Source organism: Sminthopsis crassicaudata, chromosome 1, assembly GCF_048593235.1.
Source record: "Sminthopsis crassicaudata isolate SCR6 chromosome 1, ASM4859323v1, whole genome shotgun sequence".
NCBI classification, from domain to species: domain Eukaryota; kingdom Metazoa; phylum Chordata; class Mammalia; order Dasyuromorphia; family Dasyuridae; genus Sminthopsis; species Sminthopsis crassicaudata.
The window spans coordinates 407,789,949-407,809,222 of record NC_133617.1 but is presented as its reverse complement, the minus strand read 5'-3'; the positions used below and the strand labels follow the sequence as shown (position 1 = coordinate 407,809,222).

The 19,274-nt window shown below is 30.5% G+C and overlaps 1 protein-coding gene across 2 annotated transcripts in view; it reads right to left on the bottom strand.

Annotated features, from left to right (window-relative positions):
• The window catches only part of VPS13A (vacuolar protein sorting 13 homolog A), a 246,253-nt gene that overhangs the window by 9,756 nt on the left and 217,223 nt on the right, over positions 1 to 19,274 (bottom strand). Inside the window, exons 65-69 of one of the 2 annotated variants that reach the window (XM_074280103.1) lie at positions 19,031 to 19,194; positions 18,629 to 18,674; positions 18,412 to 18,535; positions 13,579 to 13,693; positions 10,640 to 10,836 (exon numbers count right to left, since the gene is read on the bottom strand). In XM_074280103.1, the coding sequence (XP_074136204.1) occupies positions 10,771 to 10,836; positions 13,579 to 13,693; positions 18,412 to 18,535; positions 18,629 to 18,674; positions 19,031 to 19,194 (515 nt within the window). In that variant the 3' untranslated portion in view covers positions 10,640 to 10,770. Of the gene's footprint in view, positions 1 to 10,639; positions 10,837 to 13,578; positions 13,694 to 18,411; positions 18,536 to 18,628; positions 18,675 to 19,030; positions 19,195 to 19,274 lie in introns of those variants that run through there. The other variant, XM_074280102.1, reaches the window with a different exon arrangement.

The following is a 19,274-nucleotide window of genomic DNA, read 5'->3' as shown; positions in this document are numbered from 1 at the left end:
CAATGTCAAAATTCTCTGGGAAGAAACATGTGGAATGACCTCTTGACCCAAACTTTCAAAACACTTAGAAATTGGGGAGCTGGCAAAACAGATAGTATGGTATGATTTGAACTAAATAGTACTTGATTCCATGAACTATATCCTTTGTTACTGAGGTTTGTGAGAATCATTCAAAGAAAATTCCTTATAGAACAATAATGAATCTAAATCATGAATTAATGGGAAAACATGGCCTGATTGAAAAGAAAAAGCATCTTTCAAACTAAATGCACTTGAAGCATAATACAGAACTCAAAATTCTGTCATAACAGCTCCTATTCCATGCTATTATTCCTTCTCTATTTCTCTTTTCTTCAACTCTATATATCACTCCCTCAATCAATAATCATATCCTTCCCACTAAAGAATGCTCCCCTTTCACACTGTTATTTTCCCTGCCCATTTATTTATTTTTTTCTTCTTCAAAAACTTATGTATAGGATCACAGCTGAATCATACTTTTTATACCTGAAAAAAATCATTTAGTATAATTTTTTTTTACTTTACAAAAGACATCAAAAAAAGTATTTCTAAAATTTGCTTTTCACAATAATTGTGACAAGCAGGCACTTTCATTTGCCCCCTTTACAGATGTAGAAACTGAGACAAAGTGAAGTTAAAAGGCTCTATAGAACATTTATTGTTTTGAACTGGATGGACTGCAAGGGCCACATAGTCAGGATGATCACCCAGGAATTCTGACTCTTTATCTAGTGTTGTACTCCCAGTTCCAAATCTGTGCTATGGCTCCCTTTGATGAAATCCATTCCCTGGGCCTCTAATAACAAACAGTGACACCTGGTGGCTGTTGATATGGACAGGACACTTATGATCTCAAGACATTCAGCCTTAATAAATGTGAAGTCCATTTTATTCTGATTACCATGTTTGTTTGGCTAAGTGCAACGTCCAATCATCAAACGCCAACTATTTTAAATTATTGGAATCCCAATACCATTTGCTTGATTAAAGTGAGTTAAGCAACATCTTTAAAATTTGAGATATATCTGACAATAATGGATAATACTTTGAGCTTTTATTAAAAAACAAAAACAAACCCCAGAACTGGAAATCATTACCCTAAATCCTCAGCCAGTAACTAAGGGGAAAAAAAGTCGATAGAAGTTTCATCAGCACAATATATTTTAATTCAAACTGCTGATATTCCCATAGTAGCCTCATTTAGAGACTATAACATAGTACAGATTGAGAAATTTTCCTTGCTTTATTCATGATGAGTAAACATTCCCTTCATCAAATGTTTAAAAGAAATGAACAATGTTATATTTAAGACACTGTACTGATCACACATGTTAGAATCTGTAGTCAACTAAATAATAAAGTCATGGTCACTGACGTTGGGATACTCTGCATTTAGAACTATGAGTACATAAAAAAACAGTTCATTTAATGCAAACAAATCAACTGCATCATTAACTACACATGGAAACAGATGAAAAAGAGTAAAGCAAATGAGGACTGTTTTAGTACTAATATTTGATATTATCTAGACTCCATATGTTAATGAAATATTCACCTTAGAAATATGATTGAAAGAAACCAAAAACATTTTTTGAATAATTAAAATTATCCAAATATTACAGAAAAAAAGTCATATCACAGATTGCTAAAGGATCTAACTGGAAATTAGAATATAGCTAAGAGGAAAACCATTGGCATAAAACATTTCAGATCTCAAACAACAAAAGCTATTAGTCATTTATGGAAAACTGTATTTAAGAAATTATTGTCCACATTTAAAAATATATAACAGACCCTCAATTGGGTTAGAATGGGATTTTTAACAGGGAAGTATAAGTAGAAAAAAAATCTATTTCATTTAAATACAACATAAAAAGTCAAGAGCTAAAAGGTAAAGATGACAGCCACAAGAAACCACTGGACTATGAAATATTAAATTACAACATATATGAAAACAAGATAAACCACAATCTTGAATGGGGCACTGAAAAAAATTTAATAGTAAAGATTTTATTTATGTTTACTTTGTGAAACAACAAATCCCAAGGAAAGGTAATTAAAAATTCTCCATATATTCTAAATAAGTGACTATATGCAGTGGAAGAAAACATACACCCTGATTTTATTTTATTTTTTTTTAAAAAACACCAATGACCTTTTTCCTCAGTCACTTAAGAAACAAGTGAATAAAAAGTAGGCCAAAACAGTCTTTTTTCAGCAAATGACTTCTAATTGAATAGCCTCTTCTTCCTAAAGTCACCTGGTAAAGTAAAAGTTTCAGTGGTTCATATCAATTTTGAGATTAATCTCAGATTACAGCAATAAACTCTTGAATTGAATTAGGCTTCTTTGATCAATGAAACAAAACTTTACTAATTTAAATTCTTTCTACATCTGGTCAGCAACTTTGGCCATCTACAAAAGGAAGAGTTGTAGAGGCACCTGAGGCATTTACTTCTGCAGAATATAAAAGTAGGAATATAAAAAGATCTGAATAATGAAACATTTGTGCTCAGACCACATCTTTAGAGAATTTCTAGCTTATTGGAGGCTGCTTTGCATGCAAGAAATTATGTTCTTGGCCATAATGGCCAAGTCTCTGAATTCAAAGATAACAGATAGCACCTAATTATCTTACTTGCATAGCATCTACTTAAGAAGATCAATATTTAGTTTATCATAAATGATTTAGTTAATATAATAGCATTTGTTAAAAATAGTCTATAATTCATAGTAATCCCAACTAGTAGGCTTTTAATGAATCCAAAAGAAATATGTGTGGCTGTAAGTATGTACTGTTTTATCCAAAAATAAGAGATGAAAGTAATAATATTGCTCTCTTTTATAAGATTGAAAAAGCAATTCTTACTTCTTATTGTATGTATTTTATATGTAAGCCTACTTTTATACAGATATCTATAATGCACACATATGCAATGTTTCTCATGTACCACTACAAAAAAGTTGGAGTTCTATTATATATAATTAAACTGTCCTGTCATTTTCACAAACATGTAAAATTCTAATTTTATATAATCAATTCTACCAAATAAATTTAGCAAAAATCCAGGAAAACAGTTAAATTCCCTTTTGTTCCTTAATCAATCAATTATTAATTTTAGCAGAGCAAGAGAAGCATCTTAATCTAGAAAGGTAAAAATTTCCCTAGAAACTATAAAATATTCCAAGTTTTAGTACCTAAATCTGGTCACTATGCTTAAGAGAGCTTAAGCTAAAAATCAAATGAAATCTTCTCAAGAGTTAAGTCACTTTCCTACAGTATATTCATGACTGACAAAACTTTCATCATTGTCTGATAAGAAGGGAGTTATCAGAAGTAACCAGGACTAGAATTTCTTACAGATTTATAAACTATAACATTCTGAATTATCTTAAGAAAATAAGTATAAATGAAGAAAAATAGAGTGTCTTCTAATTTAGCAATATTTAAATTTCATTTTTAGAAAAATGAGGAAATCTATGGGTCACAGTCTCAGACTTAAAACACTTCATAAATGATAGATATTAATATTATTATTATTAGCAATTATTACTATGCGTGATATAACACAAAACTTGTTCTAAAGATTTGCAAAACATTGTACATATCTCATTTGATTCTCAACAACCCTGAGAAGGTACTATTCTCATCTCCATGTTATAGAATGATAAAATGAGATAGACAGAATTTAGGAGTTGTGTCCATGGTTACACAACTACTAAGAGTCTAATGCAAGATTTGGGGTTCAATTGTTTTCAATCAAATCCAACTCTTCATGACCCCTTTTGGAGTTTTCTTGGCAGAAATTATGGAGTGGCTTTCAATTTACTTCTCCAGCTCATTTTACAAATGAGAAAACTGAAGCAAATAGGATTAAATGACTTGTCCAGGGTTTCCCGGCTAGTAAAAGTCTGAAGTTGCATTTGACCTCAGATCCTCTGGACTTCAGGGCCACTACTAGATCTACTGCATCACTTAGCTGCCTAAGGTTAACTTCAGTAGGGTAAATGGTGAGAGTCAGTGTAGAATGGAGGCCTCCCTGAAAATGAAACTTTTGTACTGTGTGATAAAAATCTTTATTATTAAGTAAGATGTCAATATGAAACAAAAATGCATTTAATCTTAAAAAAAAAAAAAAATCAAACAAAGTAATTCTATACTTTTTACTTGAAAAAACAAAAAAACCAAAAAAACAAAACCCTTTTTCTTAAACAAATTTCTACCTGTATTAGATACAGTGGAAAAAATTTCACGAATGTGATAGATATTACATCTTTCAAATAATTTTAGTAATCATAGTCATTCACTTGATTTGAGCTGCAGAATTTGGCCAAAATGTCTATTTCATATTTTTTAAAGGTCAACTCTTCCTAAAAATCTAATATAAAAAGAAGATCTGAAACTTCTATAAAGAGAAACTAAAACTTCAGAGGTTGGTTAATGCCAACAAATGTAATTAAGAAATATGTGCATTGTACTATCTGAAGATTCCAAGCAGAACAAATTTCCTGTTTCAGTTCAGCATAAACTCAAGGGCCCTATCACCAAACTTAGTTTTGGAGTTCCATGAATTTTTCCAGAGGCCCTTCTTGTTTCCAAAACTTGAATTCTGCTATCCTTAACAACTAGAGAGCCAGTCTTTCTAAAAAGAGAAACATTATCTTTCTCCATGGGGTCTATCTTGTCTAAGACTAACAAATCTGATTCACCTGCATAATAGAATTGGGCTCTCTCCTCAGCTTTCTCATCCCCTTCAGAAACATCTTTCTGAAGAGGAAGAGGAGCTGAATGAAGAGTGATATCCAATTAGCCTTTGGGAGTCTACTTCTTTTCACACTTACTGAAAATTTCAGGTGAAGTCAGGCAGACTGTTCCGCACTACTCTGATGATAAGACTGCCTATGATAAGACCCCTCTTCCAGATCGTCTTCCTGAAGCAGTATAGGTAAAGATCATATCAGCTGAAGGTAGATATCTTCTGATTGCTGTCAAGGTAGAGCTTCAAGCTATTTGCAAACTCCTGCAATTTCTGAAAGAAAAGAAACACACAACAAACAAAAACAGCCTCTCCCCCACACCATATCACAAACTACAACTATGCTGTCTTTAGAGGTGACAAGACAGACAAGACAATTTTTTCAAAAATGGACTTGATGCAGAATATATCACCTGCGCAGGTCAGCTCTGTGTCAATATGCCTGCACAATGAGAGGCAGAAATTTATTTTTTAAAGATAAGCTAAGACTATAAAAATATTCAGGATTGGGAGGTGCAGGGTTTGAAGGAAAATGAAGACAAAAGTTAAAAAGCTGACAACAAAGTAACAAATAGTAGCTTTTCTTTTTAGACAAGGTACAAAAAAGTTGCTGCTACCAAATGGTATGCTCAGGGAGAAAGGGCTCTTGCTCTACATTGTGAATTAACCTTGTGCACAATATAATTTTGAGGAGTTTTATGTAGCCTTTAAAAGCAATTCTATCTTCCATGATGTAAAACACCATCAGGAAATAGTTAATTAACTTTTCCATGAAAGCTTTTTAGTTCTGAACAAATATAAATATCATGGTTTTACATTAAATTTTTTAAAAAATAATTTTCACCTAATCTCTCAATTTTTGTTTTCAAGAAAGCATTAAGAATCATCTTAAACATAGCATGATTATCAAGCTAAAAATAGGAGCTTATAGAATTGAGATAAAAATACATTTCTAAATAAAATTAATTCAATTTAACCAGTATTGTTATTATTAGAAGGCTTTAACTTTTTATTTATATTTCTCCCAAATTGTTCTTAAATGACTACTAATGCTTTGAATTCTTATTTGCTCAATAATCAATACCTCAAATAAGTATAAGGTCATTTAAACAAAAAGCTTTGTTAAAAAATGTGAACAAATTTGAATTTTGAATTCCTATGCTTAATGGTAGAGGTTTATAATTTCCCTTCTTGTGGAGAGAGGATGAAGTTAAAAAGTATTGCAATATAATCAGGTTTGAAATCAAATACTACCCTGTGAAATTTGCTACAGTGGAAAGAGTACTGAATTTTTAACCAAAGGATTAAAGGGACAGTTTCCAATCCTGATTCCATCATTCAATTACTCAATTTTAACTTCAGTTTCTCACATGTAAAATGAAGAGCTTGAATCAGATGTCCTCTAAGGTCCTATCCGATTCTAAAACTATGACATAATTTGAGGCCTAGCTTGTATTGTTTCTTTTTTTTTCATCTCTGCTATGTCATTTCTGTTTTGGAGAGGTGAGGATCGGAGAAATAAATTGCCTAGTCCTCTTTTTGGTTGGTCATGTGACATGAAATTTGATTTATTTAAAGAATTAGTATTTGGATTATATTGCTGGTACAACAAGGCTGATGAAACATATTCACCTTCACAAGCTGGCTGAGTGAACTCTAGACTCCAGGAATGAGTGGATCTACCACATTTTAAATTAAAAACAAAAAAACAAAAAAAACAAACCATTAAATCCATACATATTGAAATAACAAATATATGCAACTGTTCATGACTCAATTGTGTAAGATCACTACATCTGGTAGTGATAATAAATTCCCTTAAAATAAAGTTTTTATATGTGCTTATTGTAATGCTATATATATATATATATATATATATATATATATATATATATATATATATCCATTCTACATGCTGTATACAAGAATTTGAGAAAGTTTTTAAAAATACAATTCTATATTTTCTTTTACACTAACTTCTTTCTACCCAGAAAATGTATGAAAATATGGGAAAATAAATGAAACCAATATCTCTTACCCAGTAATTTATTATTCATAGCCTTTATTGACTTGAGTAGGTAGTATACACTGTTATTAATATTACTAAATTAATAACATACTACTCTCAAAATCTTAGTTATTAGGAATTACAATCAACATGGAAAAATAAGTATAAACAAAATTAATCAAAGGTAGACAATGTACTGAGGTACAGAACTAATATGGATATTTTCATCAAGATGAATATTAACTCATGATTCTTTTAAAAGGTTTAAATAAAACAAACTCTTAGATTAAGATCCGGTACACTATTTTGAAATGTGGCCTTTAATTTATTTTTTTTTTTACTTTAAAGATCTATTTGCAAATTTATATTTTTGCCTATAGACTAAATAATGCAAAACCATTTCCCCTAATAACCTTATCTTCCCGTGTCTGAAACCAGAACTTTTTAATAAAAAGTATACCAAATGGCTTAAGTTAATGTTAATAAGTTAATACCATATAGTTCAATGTTAAATCTGTATTACTTCTAGCTGCTTTGAATTTGAGGGGAAAAAAATCCATTCTCAAAATCTTGCCATTACTTCTCAGTTCAACTTTGTGTCTATTTCCTCTGTAGATTTTAAAATAACCATTTGTTATTTATTTCCTTATTCATAGTGTCATGTATTCTTGTTACACTGCTTGATTTTATAATGGGCAGATTCCTATTCTGTTATAAAGTTTTCCACCTATTTTCCCTTCCTAAGTTCAGATCTCTAAACAAAACAATGTTCTTTATAAAAAGGAGAGTTGCATGTATACTTGCTTTTCTACATGATTAATCATCATCCAGAAATTCAATAAAGTTACATGACATGGAAAAGATATCTTACCTAGCTCTCTTTCTACGTAGCAATTCCACTTTGTGTCCTAATTCTCAATCGAGATTTCTTAATTTAGAAAACTATATTGGTACAATTGCCCCTAATAAACAACCTTATATTAAGCAGGGGTCATCTAATTAATAGATTAGAATTGAACCTAAATGCAAAATGACTGAGAAAAAAGAAAAATATTTGTCCATGTGAAATGACCCCATCTCTGAAATACTAAGTGAAATACTAAGGAAATCTTTCAGTTAACCCTCATGTCTTCACATTTTAAGTCTTTTTAGAAATCAAAAATGGCTTTTTATATTCCACCCAAAAGTGGAATAATTCTCAAATCCTAAAATATATATATATATACATATATATATTTATATATACATATATATATTTTTGGCTGAGGCAACTGGGGTTAAGTGACTTGCCCAAGGTCACACAACTAGGAAGTGTTAAGTGTCTGAGATCACATTTGAACTCAGGTCCTCCTAACTTCAGGGCTGGTGCTCTATCCACTCCACCACCTAGCTGCCCCTTAACCCTTTCCTTAAAAAAAAAACAACACATTTATCTTTGACATAAATAATTTTTGTAGCTTTGTTTACATATGTGTGGGTATATATATATATGTACATATATGCATATACATGTATAACCACATAAAATAAAAACCTCTAATCATAGGGAATTCATGAAGAGATGATTTCACTAGTAAACCATTATGAAGGGAAAGCAGAGACTTTTGAGTATAAATTAAAAATTTTTAAATATCTATAAGGTAAAAATACTTAATTTAAAAAAATATCTATAGCCATTTTTACAATTCTTAGAAAAACTGCTTCACACTCATTTCTAGAAGAATTTTCCCATATGTATGGGACGTCCTATATCAGAGACAGCATGGAAAGAGCCTTGGATTTGTGATTTAAGAAACTTGGGTTCATATCCTGGTGTAAGCATCTATTTTACAATGCCAAAAATCATTTAACTTCTCTGAGCCAAACTTTTTTCCTTTTTAAAATGTGGATAAGTTTGTACTACTATTATTTCATAGGGCTATTGTGGGGAAAGCACATTTTAGCACTACAGAAACATAAGATATCATGACTCAAATGTACAAGATCAAATAACTTCTAGTTTATATGGGCCTTTTTCCTGTTAATACACTGAAGAAATATGGTACTAATGCTTTATTATCTTAAAAATAAAATCACTGCCCTTTTCTTCTCCTACAATAAAACTACAAATTTAGTAACAAAATGTTAAATTATCTTCTACATAAGCAGTTTATCACCACTAAGTATCACCATTGAGTCTTTATTTGTTATTCTACACAGTTGAGGGTAAGAAAAATTTTCTTTTCCAGTTTTTCTCTTTACAGGTACATACATACAGAAAATTATCCAGTCATGTAGCTTCTGACTTCTAGTAAAATTAGGAATTTGGGGATGTGTATGGTTGAGGGGAATGACGTGGCATAAGGAGCTAGTGATAGCTATGATTTTAAGAAACAATGATGGGGTTCCAACAAATGTTGCTACTATCACCTATTAGCTCAGATTACTTGAAAAGAGCAGATGTAGACTGGTAAAAGAAAAGGCATTTAATTTCTTTGTATTCCTTGACATCTATGTGAATATAATGGAATAGAAATCTTCACATATTGCTTTGTTTCTATGATCACATTTTTCCACATCCAAAATTTATAAATCTTGTAGTTTTAAAGTCAAAATGGCCACTTTCAGAGACTAATTACCTGTGGAAGAATAACAACATAGACTTCAGAATCTGAAGAAAATTAGAAAATCTATAACCTGTGTTAGTTGCCAATTTAATAAGAAAACTAAACTATGGTATACATTTCTGGATTTTTTTTACAGCAAGAGTAATGGTGAAGCAATATGTTTTACTATTAGACAAGAAAATGAAAATCATTCTGATGACCCTAAAACACAGTAGTCAGTAATCAATTACTACGTCACTGTTGCCATTTATTCTTTGCAAACTCTTTGGGATGTCAGATTTAAAAGGGAAGATGATCAAGACATATAATCAACTCAATGAAAATAAGCAAAAAGCAAGCATATGATGTCCTAAAAGAAAGGCTTTACTCACTGACTTTTCCAACTACTTCAAGGTATAGTTAGTTTATTTCCCTTCAAGAGTAAGATACAAACATGATATTTATTAGAAAAATTTATACTTGAGCTAATAACAATTTATGGGGAAAAGAGTGTAGAGAGATACATAAATTAAGACATATAAGAAAACAGTCCTTATTAGCCCACTAAAACTCTAAAAAGGAGCTAAAACTATTATATTGCTGCCCTAATTTATGTAAAATCAAAAGTTAAAATAACTGAAGGAAATCAGGATAAAGTAAACATGGTAGCAAAATGGTTCTTTTTCCTCCCTTTTCAGAGGACAAAAGATTATATTATTTTACCTTTCTAGGACAAATCACAATGATTTTTATCAAATGTACAATGTTCCTTCCATGTACTATGAATGATGGAACAGAACACAGATTCACATTCTTTTAAATTACACAAGTTTATTGTTATTGAAAGGAAAATGACAAGATAGTTCTGAAATAGAAAGTAAATATAAAAATCTGATGAGCTATTTTTCTCCTTTTTTTAAAAAAAAATACATTGGTAATACATTAAAGTCTAGAAAGGTTACAGTGAAAACATCCATATAATAAATTAATTTTGTTAACAAATGACCAGATGACTTAAAATAAAAAGATACTACAAAGAAACACTTGCAAATATGAAAATAATAACAAAAACACAATTTATAGATAAATCTGAAAAAGGCACTTTGTTATTATAATACTACACCATATTTGGGGCACAATCAAATGATTTTATATATATATGTATATATGTGTATATAATATGGTTATCTTTAGACATAAAATAATTTCTATTTCTCTATTTAAATAGTATAATTATATTTCTTTTCAAAGTTCCATAAAAATATAGTGAAAAGGAAAAATAATTTAACACCCTAACTAATGAACTGTGAAAGTTACAAAAGCAGCCACACACAATTTGAATGAAGACATTCAACTCAAAATGATAAATAATGCATGCGTTTAAATAATACAGATCTGACTAATCTTCATCATCATCACTACTACTATCGAGAGTCTTAATCCACTCCCTGTAGGCATAAAATTTCTGTAAGCATGGTAAAGGGAAAAAAAAAGAAGTAAAAAGGTTAGTTTAATATGGCAAGTTGTTTTAAAAACATGCACAATTATGAAATGTATCAGGATTCAGAATACTATTAAAGCATTCTTTTTGGCTGTTACTAAGGTTGTATTCGTGTATTTAAATGAATTCTGTTAAGTGTATAGGCTGGCTTTACAACAGAAAGAACCAATTGTCTGGATTATTTTAATGTAAGAAAAAAAGTTTTGAGGCACTCTGTGAAAAGCAATTTATTGTCATCATTATTTTACTCTGTTTGGCTAAATATAACTGACTACAATCTCCAAACAAGGCCATCTGGAAAGATAACAATATGTTACTGTCTAATTGGAAATGTACACACTAAAGAGAGTCATTTTAGATATACTATTTTTATTATAAACACGATATATATATATAGATATATATATACATATATATATATATATATGTATATATATATCTATATATATATATCCATCCCATAAAGAGTTCACAGCAGCATGGATAGAAAATCGAGAAAATATAGGAAAACTCCCTGAAACTATGAATCCTTTTCACAGGGTGTGATTTTTAAACAATATGCATTAACTCTGAATCAGATTTTTAATCCTGCTTACCTGTCAACAACAACTTCTCTTCCAAATTATGACTATGGATATAATTGTAAGAATTTCTAAACAATATTAAGAGAATATAGTATAGTTTTGTCAAAAGCCCCAATATTTTAAGAACCTATTAAAAAAAGAGTGGGCTAATCACAAATATCAAGAGATATTTGTGGAAATGTAGGACATTCTCACTTACACTATATGCTTAATATACTTAAAACATAGCAACAGATGACACTCATCTGGGTCATAAACATTGATATTAGTTAAATACCTCTTACTTTTGGTATATTAAATATTGACATACCAAAAAACCATGAATTTAAAGAGATTTACGTAAAACTATGTCTTTAAACTCTTCAAAGTTTAAAGCTTCCAAAAATAACCATTATCCAAAGATGGAAACAATTCTATATATCCTTGAAACGAAGGTAGTAGCAGAAGAATCTAGAGGATCCCCTGTTTTATTTTTACAGCTTAATAATTAATCTTATGAGTCTTATACTTAACACTTTTCCTAACTCTATCTCTGTGCGTCCAACTAGAATATTATAGTACAGAGTACATATACAGTATATAGTATATTTCTAAACTCTCATATATTTAAAGTTGAATTTAAACTATTATAATTAAAACTGAATACGTGTTAAATGCTAGAATAATATGAGCAAGGGAAATAGTTGTATAACACTTTTTAAAGTATTGGAATAAGTGATTTTCACCCTTAAAACAACGATTTTTCATAATATATTACCCTAAAGTGCCTATTAGAAATCACATTTGACTGATGGTTGCTAGTTTTATTCCAAAAGTGTTTAAAAGTTTTAGGAAGATACTATACATGCATGAATATGACATTTCTTAACAAAAAGCTGCACTTTCAAAAAGAAAAATCTAGTTTCATCATATTATCACAGTTTTCATTATTCACAAGGATTCTGTAGTTACATGCTTTACTGCTTATGAGTAGTTAAATTAAAACACTGGCTTGTTTAGTTTATTCATAATCACTTTAAGCACAATATAATAATCAAGAACAGCATTACTACAGCATATCATGATCACTAATGTGTTTTGTAATAAAGGCTACACATAGTGCCATAAATATTATATCTACAAAGCAAACCTTTCCTTACTTTTTTCACTAAGGACTTAAGTCCCTTTTAAATCATGTAAATTCCTTTAAGATATATCAGAAAAACAAAGCAAAACAAACAAAACAAAACTTTAAAAAGCCAATGAAGAAATAGAGAACTTCCAGTTCACTTAAAACACCAAAAAATAAGCTACTTTAACTCTCTTTTTAGATGAAATATTTGAACTCAATGGTGTCTGTCATCCCAGAAAATTAAACTTTATAAGAAGAAAGTTGCTTTTGCCTAGAAATACCTAGTTTATTAAATCCTGTAAAAAGTGTTGAAACAGAATGCTCTATGGGCAAGAGAAAGAAAGCAAGCTATATGAATGTTTTATCATAGCTCAAATGATTGTCTGGAAAGCAAAAAACCCTAAAAAATTCTGGTATATAAATAGTTTTGATTGTCCCTTCCTGAATCTGGGGAAATTATCATATTTGTGCGACTAATGAAACACTCCAAAATGACACAGTTCAACTGTCAAAATAATTAGATTCACAAAATACACAAGGCAGATAGGTTTCAATTGATCTTACCTGCCTTTACATAAGAAAATCTTGGTTGGAAATATATATGGTGCAAAATTAAAATAAGATTCTACAAAACATTTAGGCTTGCTAATAATCCCTATATATGTAGTTACCATTAGTAAGATTTTTCATTTTATTAAAACATTGCAATTGTGGTATGTAGTTTGCAAAGTTTTATGGCTATGATGATATAAAAATCTACTGAAGGCTTTCACTTGCAAAGTCATGCATTAACTGTTTTCATATCAAACTTTTTGATACCTGTAAAAAAGAAAAAACCTTACAGTGAATAAATGTACTTCAAATTTAAGCATTAGAAAGTTATTTAAAAAAAAAAGAGGATTAAGTAGTTTGTGAGAAAACCTTAAAAGCCTCATATGTAAAGTATTAATAATTAAATTAATTCCTTTTAACTCTAAATCCATCTTAATTCTAATAAGATACTGATTTTACCTGTAACATCTGATTTCCTGTTCCATCCCTTAGTCTGTAAGGTCTAATCACACCATCTTCGTTAAAGAATCTTGGAGGGCGAAGACTCTCAACTTCATCAGAAGTTTCAGTAGCTCTAAGGAAAGATAAAATGGAGGTAAAATCATGTAACAAATAACAAGCCTTCTATAATAAGTAGATACTAGACAAGACTTTTTGTGGCTGAGACAATGTTATTTTATTGTTTTTCTAGCTGCTCAAACTGCTCAATGACAAATCATAGGAAAGAATTAAATGTATGTTAATAAGTAATGCTTTATTCTTCAAGCATAATTTTAATTGTTTAGAATTATCAATGAAGAAGCTAGATGAAACAGTACATAGACTACTAAAACTGGAAAACTCATCTTCCTGAATTCTAATCTGGTCTTAAACACTTACTAGCTGAGACCCTCATTTCAATTAATTTAAACCCTGTTTGCTTCAATTTCCTCATCTATAAAATGAGCTGGAAAAAGAAATGACAACCCCAATATCTTTACAAAGAAAACTCTAAATGGATCATTAAGAGTCAAATATGACCAAAAATGACTGAACAACAGAATTATCAATGTCTAATATGTAATACAAGAATCCTTTTCCTTTCCTTATTCAAATAGGTGATTCCTAATTATCCACAATTTCAGACACAATCTTGGATCTCACAAGTAGATGTCAAGGAAACAATTTGCACTACTCTATGTTATAGATATTCTACTGATATAATAATATATAAAACTGTTAACAAAACTTCTACTTAATTCTGCTATAGAACTGTTCTGAAAAGGTTAGTCTACTGAGGTATAAAGTTCAGTCAATTTATAATCTGGTTTAAAAGAACATTGTGCCAACATCAGATTATATGTTTTCCTGAGGGCCAGATGATGTGTGGTACAGTTTATCATTAATAGGCATAATAGGCAATCTTCGGCAACTCAAACACACACAGACACACACACACACACCCCCCACACACACACCCTTACACCTACACATCATTTAGCCATGTATAGAACCTTTCTGTTTCCAGAAAGATAATAAAAAAATAATTCAGTTCCTAGATGAACAGGAAATTTCAATTTACTTCTTGATGCTCTAAATGTGAAATGTTTGTCCAATGATGATAAAAATGATATACTATTGGAGAAATAAGTCACATCAATACTGATATTCTTACTATAAATGAAAGCACACACCAAAGCAGTTATTGCAAAATGAAAAAAAACCTCATATATTCTTTCCAGATTTGTGAATAAAGAAGATATCATCAACTACATGAAATATCTGGTTATTTCACCTTCTAGTGTTCAAAAGCAAAGCAAAAGGATCACCATGCAAACATTTGCAGCTCATGAACATATTGCTTTCATAGTTTAAAAAAAAAAAAAAAGTAAAAGTTTAATGAAGAACTAGACAAAACCTGCAAAACCAAATAAACATGTATTTTTACACTCAATGAATTTAATGTAAAAATTGCTATGAGAATGGCAAAAGCATAGTTGGAAATTAAGAAATGAAAAAAGTAAGCTTAGAGACTATATTATCTTAAGAGACAAGGAATAACTGGGGAAAAACATAGCAGTTACTTCAGAATTAATGGTCCTTGTTCAAACCAAATATCGACTAGTTAGAACAAAGATTAGAAGAAGGAATATAAGAATTATGTGGAATTATATAGGCTTAACTTGAATTATTTCAACAATTTGTTAAAGCTGAAAAACAGAATATGAGCAAAAGTAAATATTTAGAGGGTTACCATAATTTCTTGGATAAAACTTCCTCACATTACAGGTTCCATAATGTGGGGGTCAAAGAAACACAAAAATCTCTTTAGTCAAAAATCATTTTCTCTCCTTGCCATACAGACAAACATGGCAGTAAAGAACAATATCAGATTATAAGTTAATTGGAAAAACAATGCCAAAAGTTGGAGATCACAGATTTACAAAAATCATAGACTTAAGATATGAAAAGGATCTTAGAGGCTATCTAATTAAGAGAATTTAGAAGTAGAGGCAACTTAAGCCCAGAGGTTTAGTGTAACGTGCTGTTGTCTCCAGAAGCTGCCAATCGCTCTCTGGGAGATCTGCTGTGTCAACTCAAATCTCTTGGACAGATTCTTCTTCCTGTAGAGAACTGTTGTCTCCAGATAGTTGCCATTAACTGTCGTCCAGAGAAGTGACTTCCCTTCCTGCAGAGAGCCACGTCAAGCCTGGTCTAAAGCAGAGACTCTCTATCTCTGGAGTGCTCCCCTCTTTATCCTCCTAGAGAACGGGCGTGGGATAATGCAAGGGCTTCTGGGAAGAACCACTTCAACCAATGAGCTTGCTCCTCCCAAGCATGCAAGCTCTTCCCCAGGAATTCACAAGTCAAACTACGAGGAAAGGCCGGAACTAGAAAATTGTCAAGTACCAACTTAGCACTTAGTAAGAACCTAATATCTCATTATCTCATTAGCACTTAGTAAGAACCTAAAAGTTTAGTACAATTGATAACAGGCCAGAATCTGAAGTCCAAATCCATCTATATAATGGTATAGATCCCATTAACCTAGTTATTTAAAATGCCGATTTTCCCATTAAAAGATGAGATCTTTGAAGGCAGATTCTATTTTAACTTTTTCTTTGTATCCCCAGGTTTAGTATACAAACAAAAGAAACATTTAATGTTTATTGAATGACAATGTGATTTTGACATACTAAAGGAATGACAACCTACTTAATTATTATCTTTGTATCTAACTGGCATTACAAATGGAAAATGGGACTAATGAGCGCAGAAATAAATCAAAGGATGAGAATAGTCAGAATTGCTTCAAAGAAAGAAACAACAAAAATTTTAAAATGAGTTAATATATGTAAAGCACTATACCTTAAAACTCTATATAAATGCCTACTACTTTATTATACAGAAGAATAGAAAGATTTATATGAACTGATATAAAGTTAAGTAATCAGAGCCAGGAAATAATATACAAGACTACAACAATGTGTATGGCAAGAAAAATAGTTGCAAAATGATTCCCCCAAATGTTACAAAATTATAAAAATCATGACCCCAAATAAGAAATATGAGCAGTGCCTCTACTCCTTTGAAGAAACAAGAAGTTCACAGGTATGTAAACACTGCATATATTTTTTAGATTTTGTCACTGAATGGATCAATTTTTGCTGTTTATTATCTAATCTCTTTTTCTTTCTTTAAAAAACATCTTAGTTAAATGAGAGGGGGAAAGGGTACAATGTAATAGTAATTTTAGGTCAAGTAAAAATAAAAGATATTAAGAAACTTCTTTTTAAAATAAATAAAATTAAATAGAAGAGCTGTTTTGCAATTGATAAATGGTTACAGAATATGGCCAGCCACTTTTTAGAGGGAAGAAATAGAATTTATCAATAACCATGTAAAAATGTTTTAAATTGGTCAGAGAAATTAACATTAAATAACTCTGAAATTCAAGTTCACAATCATCAGATTGGAAAAACTGGCAAAAAAGTAAATGAACAAATGTTGGAAGGACTACAGGCAAATAGGCACATTATAATTACTATTGATAGAATTGTATACTGATTCAGCCCTTCTGGAAAGCAATTTTGAACTACATTCAAAAAGTCATTAAACTTCACATCATTCAATCCTATGATACTATTCAGCTTATACAGCAAAGATTAGAGAGAAAGGAAACCCACATATGAAAAAATATTTATAGTATCTCTTTTTACAGTGACAAATCACTGGAAACTAAGCAGCCCATCAGTGACAAATGGTTGAACAAATCAGGGCATATAAATATAATGGAAAGAAATAACAGAAAACTTGGAAAAACTTCAGAACTCTGCAAGGATCAATTGTGATTCAGGGGGACTAATAATAATGTTTTCTAACAAAAATTCCAACAATGGCCATATCCAAAAGTATGTGTCTCATTCTGTACCTTGCATCCATCATCTCAAGATACAGAATGAGATATATATATACACACACACACACACACACACACACATACATATTTTGGGACATGGCCACTGAATTTGTTTTGCACAATTAGACATATTTGTTACAAAGGGTTTTTTTTTTTTTTTTTTGATATGTGGTTTGTTTTTTCAGTGAGATGGGGAAGTGAGAAAGAAAATAAATAGTAGCTAATTTTAAAAGTTAAAGTAATAAAAAAAGGCATGAAAGAAACAAATGATCAGAAAAAGATATGCACTTATTTTATACCAAAAGTTAGGAATAACAGATGAATTACACTAATACCCAAGAATAACTAAAAGCCCTAGGGGACTAATTAATCCTTCAGACTTTCTATTCTATACTGGTTACCATGCTAAAATGTTTATGAAGGATCAATATAAAATGTGGATAAGCATCACACAGAAAAACAAGGGATAGATAACATACAATGGGATAGAAATGTTTAAACCTCAGTGAGATCACTGATATTGAAGTACAAAAATAACCTGTAAAAACAGGGAAAATTAATATTTGTAGAACCTATGTTACAGAACTGCTCTATATTAATATGGAAAAAAGGTTGTTGTAAACTCTTAGTTGCTATATAGAATATTATCATCATAGATTTTTCAAGCAATGAAATATCTTAGACATCACTTTTTTCAACTGTCTTTATTTTACAAATAAGAGAAATTAAGTGAAGTTATGTAACTTATACCATGTCAAATAATTACCTAAATTAGCAAGTAATAAGAGCTAGGACTAGTACATAGTTTATTGCCATGATCCAAATGATTGGGTTTACCCACTTTCTAGCTGTTCATGTATATTTCATTCTATCTTATGTTGAATAGAATTTACCTCTTAATTCCCTGAAAGGTGCTACTAGCCATATCGATAATTCCTCCTGTTGGTCTTGCCACTGCTCCAACTAATCCTTTTCCAACACCCTTAAAGAACCCTGCTGCTCCTTCTTTTTGGGCTCCTAGGGAAAAATAAACACATTTTAGAATGAATAGGATGAAAATTATCTTAAGAGTTTTACTAATTACATATGACTTAAATAAACAGTATTTACCTTTGATTGGCTTAGTCACTATTCCCGTTATACCACTTACAAAACCCTAGATGAAAAAACAAATTATAGATTTACAATACTTTCGTATTTATTGTGTCTTTATACACAAAATTTTAATTATGTATTTCAAGAAAATAATTCAGCTTTCTGCAGTCTATAGACTGTGAAATAACAAGTAAAATAACCACAAATCTCATAGAAAACAATTTCTATTGTATCTTGCCTTTGAGACACTAAATTCAATATATTCAAGCACTAGATTTGCATATGTATGTATCTCCAATTGCTCTTCAGTTTTTAAAATAATCCTAAAGGATATGAGGTTTATGGGCATATATTCATTATTAGAAGTAGAATATAAAAAATTGAGAAATTACAAATTTCCTTAGAAATTCTTCTTACAGAAACTAAGCCTTTTCCTCCACGTGTGATGCCTTCTCTAAGACCAGCAGGTTGTTTATTCATGGCTTCTCTTCTCTTCTGCTGGTAATCTTCATCCATAGTCATGGCTGCCACACCTTTAGCCATAGCATTAGTTATTTTAGAAGCAGCACCTGCCAGTCCACCTAATAGAAATTAAGAGTATATTTAATAAAATAACATTGTTATTCTAGCACATATTATTGCAACTGATCCTTAACATCAT